General features: G+C 62.1%; 1 protein-coding gene across 2 annotated transcripts; it reads right to left on the reverse strand.

Moving 5' to 3' along the window:
- Positions 1–537: 537 nt before the first annotated feature.
- On the reverse strand, positions 538–6,926 carry LRRC15 (leucine rich repeat containing 15). 2 transcript variants are annotated; one of them, XM_056359071.1, is made up of 3 exons: positions 6,512–6,925; positions 5,506–5,675; positions 538–3,868 (listed from the first exon to the last, which is right to left on the reverse strand). In XM_056359071.1, the coding sequence occupies exon 3, from the start codon at positions 3,861–3,863 to the stop codon at positions 2,130–2,132; it is 1,734 nt and encodes a 577-aa protein (XP_056215046.1). In that variant the 5' UTR covers positions 3,864–3,868; positions 5,506–5,675; positions 6,512–6,925; the 3' UTR covers positions 538–2,129. The 2 variants fall into 2 exon arrangements, with proteins under 2 accessions (XP_056215046.1, XP_056215047.1); XM_056359072.1 differs by lacking the exon at positions 5,506–5,675 and having other exon boundaries at positions 6,512–6,926.

The raw sequence follows: 6,926 nt of genomic DNA on the forward strand, positions 1-6,926 counted from the left end.
ACCTTAATGGTGAACAGGCTGGGGTGGCAGTGGTCATGGAAGAACCCCCAGGGGTAGGAGAGGGGACACTTACATGCATTCAGCCAGACTGATGGAGCCGACAGTGACACATGGAGAAACTCAGCTGACACAAACCACCAGCAGCCAGCTCTGAAGGGAGCCAAGCGAGCTCCCCACCACCCTGAGCTGGCATTGAGTAAAACCTCAGCACTCTGCCCCAGGGAGTAAGACTGTGCAGGAGGCAGGCAGTGTCTCCGTTGAGAAACTTGCTGAGGTCTCAGCTCATTCTCCAAAAGCCATCCTGCTGCTGTGGGGTGGCTGAGCCCTCCTTGGCCCCTCAGCTCAGGTTGGAGCCCAGGGACGGGCAGAGGCTCTGCAGCCACAGCCCACTACCCCCGTCCCAGGCCCACCAGCCTGTATGGGCTTTTCCTCAACATAAACATCTTACGAATGGAAATCAAACAGTTCCTGTCCCTGCTGGGTCATTCCCCAGTTGCACACTGCAGCGGAGTGAATAAAGAGCTCTATGGCACTGGGGGTGGACAACTGCACTTTAATGGAGAGGTCACAGAGCAGCACCCAACAGCCCCACAGCACAGTCCTGTGTCTCCTGTCGCTGTGCAGGTCCCAGCCCAGAAGAGCATCCCATCATGTGCACGAGCATGGGGCTGCTTGTGCCGGCGCTCCTGGAGCACTGTGAGTATCCAGCACTATGGGGTGCACTCCAAACGTGACCCTCATCCCATGGTAGCAATCCCCAGACAGCCTGGTGCTGCTGTACTGCACACAGAGGTGAGCTGGACCCCTCCATGGCCGTGCTGCAGCTGGAGGAGGCAGGGTGGCTGCTGGGTGTAGATGCTGCGAGGGGTTGGCGCAGCACGCATCTACAGATTCCAGAGTTACCGGCGCTTGCTGACCCCCCGACCCTCTGACCCCTGTGCACTGCCAGCATCCCCGTTGCCTGTGGGCTGCGAGCAGGCAGCAGGGCTGCACACATACAGGAGGACACTTAAGGGAAGAAGAGGAAGAAGCTTTGCCAAGCAGAGCAGGGCCAGGCTGCTCACTAGCTGATGGAGGAGGCAGGAGGATATCGAGGCAGCAAGGACCAGGGATGGAGTGCAGCAGGAGCAGCCCCGGCATGCTCCAGGAGCCCTGGGCACAAGCACAGGAGCCTTTCCCAGCCCCTGGCAGACACTTCACACCCACTGCCCCACCCCTGTAATTCCCCCGCAGCAGGGGCTAGTGCAAGCCCCCTGGCCACCCATGGGGTTGGGGCAGGGTGCTGGAGGCAGGGGCATGGCCCGAGGAGAGTTAGCACCAGGTTGCAGTGAGGCCTTGCGGGGGCTGCTGCTGCACCCAGACACCAGCACGCTGCCCCGCGGCACTCCTGGCAGGAGATGCACAAGGCGGGGTGGGCAGGAGGCTGCTCAGAAGGAGAAGATGCTGGCGGTGCTCTGGCCCGTCCTGCCTGCAAGGCAGGGAGGGCAGCTTGGATGCAGCCGAGTCACTTGGGGTGTGCCAGCCCAGCCCCGCCGGGATCCCCACCTGGATGCAGGCGAGCTACAAAGCGGCACAAGGACATGCAGCTGTGCTGGGGGCGATGGTGCCAGCTCAGCTCCTGGCCCTGCGTGACCGCTAGCACCCACCTGCGTGGGCAGAGGCAGAGGCTGAAGGCATTGCGGGCAGATTGGGGGTGGGAAGAGGGGCTGGGGTGGGCAGCAGGCAGTGCAAGGTAAGCAGTGCTAGAGGGGGTGATGCAAGGTGAAGGATGGGGAAGTCCTGTTGTTTGGGGTAAGCACCATCGTAGCCAGGGTGTGGCTCCCTGCTGGAGGGGTCCCTCTCAGCACCCCGCACCCCAGCCGCTGCCCCCTGGGCAGGGAATGAGCACAGAGGCTGCACTGGAGGCAGGAGTGGCTGGGGACAGAGGGCAGCCATGGGAGGTCACCCGGGGGAAACCCTGCTGCAGAGCAGGAGCAGGGCAAAGCAGAGGACAGAGGGACGCGCAGCAGAGTGATGCTGGCCCATCCCAATCAGCCAGGGCAGCTGATGCAGAGCCACTGTCATGTCCCTTGACCCCATAGGGAGGGGATGCCCTGCCAGCATCGCTCCCCCCCGGGTTTACCGGGTGCTCAGGCTTCGTTGGGCGCCTTCATCCTCATCAGCACGACGTGGCTCTTCTTCCTACAGCCATAGACCACCAGTGCCACCAAAGCAGTGAGCAGGGCCACACACACCAGCACGATGACCGCCACCACCACCCCGCTCTGCATGCGTGTCAGCCCCCATTGCCCCCTCTCCTCTTCTTCCTCCTCCTCCTCCTTCTGCTCCTGCCGTGGGGAGACTGGCAGCCCAATGGGGGGCTCCGTCCGGGCACCCTCCGGCAATGCCACCTCAGAGGGGTGAGGGGGGAGCGAGCTGCTGGGATGGGGGGAGGCAGTGGGGGGCCGGGAGGTGAGGACCTGGTCCTGCAGCAGCCCGGCAATAGGGATTCCCCGCAGGGCAGGAGGCTGGGCACAGAGCGGGGGTATCTCGCCCACCTTGTGGGGGTTGTCTTTCAGCCAGCCCCGCAGAGGCAGGATGCCCTCGTCACAGCGCCAGGAGTTGTTGTGCAGCTTCACCTCTCGCAGGGCAGCCAGTGGGGAGAAGATGCCGGCGGGCAGGTACTCCAGGGCGTTGGAGTGCAGCTGCAAGTGCCGCAGCCCCAGAGTGGCCCCGAAGAGGCCCCGTGGCAGCATCTGCAGCTGATTGTGGTGCAGGGAGATGTTCTGCAGCTTGGGCAGCCCCTCCAGTGCCTGGGCATCCAAACGGCGCAGGGCGTTGGAGTGCAGTGACAGCTCCAGCAGCTCCCCCAGGCCTCGGAAAGCCCCTGGCACCACTGACTGCAGCCGGTTCTTGCTGAGGACCAGTAGCTGCAGCTGGGTGAGGTTGCTGAAGACGGCAGCAGGGAGGGTGGAAAGCTCGTTCTCATAGAGCCACAGCTCCCGCAGGTCAGGCATGGGCCCAAAGGCGCTGGGGGAGATGTCCCGCAGGCGATTGACGTGCAGGGTGATCTTGGCCAGGGCGTGCAGGGGCAAGAAGATGCCACTTGGCAGGGCGGTGAGAAGGTTGTTGGACAAGTAGAGCTTCTGCAGGTTCCCGTTGTGCACAAACAGCTCCGGGGACAGTGTCTCCAGCTGGTTCTGGTGTAGCCCCAGCTCCTGCAGCTCCGGCAGCCCATCAAAGGCACCTGCCGGGATCTGCCGGAGCCGGTTCTCATAGAGCCGCAGCACTTGCAGCCGCGCCAGCCGCTCGAAGGCCCGGCGCGGCAGGCGGTCGATGTTGTTCCTGGCCAGGTTGAGCTTGGTGAGGCTGGTGAGCTGGTCAAACACCCCCTCCTTCAGCTGCTGCAAGTTGTTCCCATGCAGCTGCAGCTCCTTGAGGTTGCTCAGGTGGGCAAAGTGGGAAGGCTCAACCTGGAGGATCTGGTTACTGGAAAGAAGCAGAGACTCCAGCTTGCCCAGGGACTCGAAGACTTGCACAGGGAGCTCCTGCAGCTTGTTGCTGGCCAGGCTGAGGTAGCGCAGGTCAGGCAGGTGCTGGAAGGCCCCAGGGCTGATGCGAGACAGGTTGTTCTTCTCAATGCGCAGCCCGATCAGCAGGGAGGCGTTGCCAAAGGATGCATCACCCAGCTCGGCAATGCGCGTGTTGATGATCTGGAGGGTCATGGCATTTGCAGGGATGGGGCTGGGAACTGCGGTGATGCCAGCACCGGAGCACTCCACCTGAGCGGTGCGGATGCACTGGCACTGCTCTGGGCACTGGCCACCAGCCAGCTGGCTGCCCACCAGCAGCAGCAGCCACCACTGCCAGCCTCTGTGCTCCATTGGGCCTGCAGCAAAAACAAAGGAGGGGAGTTCAGCCCCTGCGATTTCCCAGCTCCCAGGGCCACTGCCAGGAGTGGGTGCTACTTTCTCCCTGGAAAAGGTCACCGAGGTGGTGGCCATTCTGCCCCCAGCATGGCAACAAGGCAGAGGAGGGTGGGCGAGGAAGCCTGGGGGCAGGCAGGGCTGGGCACAGCCCAGGCAGGAGTGCAGAGCAGGACAGATCCAGGGGCCGTGGTTCCTGGCTGCCATACCACAGCTATTAGTGGCATCCCTGGCGTCCCCTGGCTCCCCCTCGCCAGGAGTGTGGTTTCCTGTTTTGCAGCGAGCGTGGTGAGCTGCTATCAGCGGTGCTGGTCTCCTGGCACCACAGGCCAGCCTGTGGCACCCACAGCCAAGAGGGTCCCAGAGATGCTGGGTGTGGGCAGGAAGAAAGGTGCTCCCCCCCAGCACCCTCCTGGCTCTGCCTGGTGGTAAGCAGCTCTGAGCTCTTGTTGCGGAGCCAAGAGCAGCATGGGCACCCCCTGCCTGGGTGTGCTTTAGCTTCAGTCCTGGAGGAGCCTGGGTCAATGGGACGCTCTGCCAGCTCCCCAGCACAGACTGGGTATGGGGGTGGCCCTGTCTGCACCCCATCCCGAGCAGATCTCAGCCCTGGCTGATTTTGGCCATGACAGAGGGGTGTCTGGTGTGGCTGGTCCCAAGGGTAGTGCCCAGGGGAGCCTGGGGAGAGTGAGGGCTTTACAGTGAGGTCCTCCATCACCCCACAAGCATGGCCACCATAGACACAATCTCCTCCCTCCTCTGGCCTGGGAGCGTCCTCCCTCCCTAGATTAAAGCAGTAACCTTGTGCCAGGCTGGCGTGGAGCAGCACCCTGTTAGCAGCTTCAAGTGGCATGAGGGAGGGAGAAAACCTGTAGCTCTCCTGGCCCAGAGCACCGCTCAGCCAGATGGGCAAACCTGGCAGCACAGCGGTCTGGGCACGGTGCCCTGGTTGGCACGGCACCCCGGGGGTGCGGGGGCACAGCCCCTGCCCTCCACCCTGGGCTTCCTCCAGGGAACATGCTTGCTCTCCGGCAGGGAGGGAGGAACCCTCCACAAGCCAGGACGGTTTATGTTTCCCATATGGAAACAATCTGCATCCAAGAACGGCTTTGTTTATAGCAAGCCATTTATAAACTTCCCCAAACACTCTGCACATCAAAAGCCCTGCTCATGTCACTGCCTGGTAAGGCTGCTCAGTGAGCATCCACGCTGGAGCACCCTTCAGGAAAGGCAGCTGAAAACAATTAATCTCTTTTCTTCTAGGGACAAAAAGATTACAGACCAAGGGGTTGAATACTCCCTACTGCTCAGACCCTCAGCATCCCACTGCCCTAACTTCAGCCCTGCTAAATGTTACTTTGCCCCCCTTAATTTTCTCTATTGGTTATTATTTAAGATATGTCGCCTATGTAACTATTTCAGCTCCCACGATGCCTAAGCGGTCTCGCTTTTTTGGAGAACCCTTGCAAGACAAACATCTCCATCAAATCAGAAGATGCTGAACGTGCAGATCCCGCCACCACCCCACCACCCCTTGGAGCTGCTCTGGGAGTCCCCTGAGCCCGGGTTTGCTCACACGGGTGGTAGCGGAGAGGAGACTTACCCGAGTGTCCTGCAGCTGCGAGCGCCGAGTGAGCACAGCTCCGTGCTGGCAAGAGAGCCGAGTGTGGTTCATGCTTCCCCTCCCAGTATATAACCCGTCCAAATCAATGAATCAGCACAGGGGCAGCGTCCGGGTTAGGGAAAGCGCTGGAGCAGAGCTGCTTACAACTCCTATTTCCTCAGCAAACAGAGCAAGCGTCTCAGGGATGGAGTTTTGGGTTTCCCTCTCCTGAACCCCAGTGCTCTTGTTTGAAGACAAGCGGACGGCCCCGTGAACATGCTTAGCCAGCACCCAGGTAGCAGCTCGGCCCCAAGATCCCCCCTGGTCCCCAGTGGGACACGGCTGGGTGCTCTGACCTGTGGGGGCAGGTGAGGCAAAACCAGGCCCCTGGGCATGATCCTGCCTTTGCTGGCACGTGTTCACACCGTACATCGCCTCAGTGCACACGCACAGTGCTTGCCCCTGGCTGTGGCTCCTGCAAGTGTCAGGACGTCTGACCCTGCCCCAGCGCAGTGCAGGCAGCACACCAACCCTACCCAGGGTCACAGCTCTCGTTCGCTCCCCCCGGACCCAGACACAAATGGAGCAGGACCCCACAATCACCCACTCTGGGGCTCTGCCCCACAGGTACCTCGCCCAGCCCAGCCGGGGAGCAGGCACCAGGCAGGGGCCAGCGCTGTTGCTGGTGCCAGCCAGAGGCCAGGCTGCTTCAGAGAGCCCTTGGCAAGCCAGCGTGCCTCCCACCAGCACTGCCGTGCCTGCAGGCACCGAGGAGCCCCCTCAGCACCAATTGCAGGCAGCTTTGCCACCCCAAAGTGACGCACCCTGACACACGGGTGATGGAGCCCAGCACCAAGGGGTGTTTGGAAAACAAGGTGTGAGCCCGTCCCACTCACTTGCTCAGGGCCGTTTGCTGCCACCCCTCCCCTGCCCCCTCCAGCCCCACATGGGTGCACAGGACTGCCCTTGGTCCCCGCCACCCAGCCTAGGTCCCCCCCTTGCCTACCTCTCCTAGGAGCTCCAGTCCAGCAGTCACTGGGAACAGATATTGGGGAGGAAGCAGCCAAGGACAGCCACCGTGCGTGGCCCCTTTGGGCTTCCCTGAGCCAGATCAACCCCGTGCTAACCACGGGGCAGCTGGAATTTCCCTAACCATGTCTAATCCTGTCTCAGCCCACCCATGTTTCCACCAGCCACAGCAGCCCCTGCTCAGGTCCCACAGCCAGTGCTAACGAGCTGCTCAAGATGGGAACAGCATGGGGCTGCTGCCGGCGAGGGGGAGGAAGGCTGCCTCCATCCCCACGTGCCGCATGCCATGCTGTGAGGGGTGGGAGGGCACAGCGTGCTGCGTGGGTCCGGGACCCTGTTCAAAGAGGGTCCCAAACCAGCATAAACAGCAGACTGCAGGGATGGAGGGAAGA

Source organism: Falco biarmicus, chromosome 13 (genome assembly GCF_023638135.1).
Source record: "Falco biarmicus isolate bFalBia1 chromosome 13, bFalBia1.pri, whole genome shotgun sequence".
NCBI classification, from domain to species: domain Eukaryota; kingdom Metazoa; phylum Chordata; class Aves; order Falconiformes; family Falconidae; genus Falco; species Falco biarmicus.

What these genes read in the sequence shown, in the direction of transcription:
- LRRC15 (XM_056359072.1), bottom strand. Translation starts at nt 3,863, where the DNA reads ATGGAGCACAGAGGCTGGCAGTGGTGGCTGCTGCTGCTGGTGGGCAGC.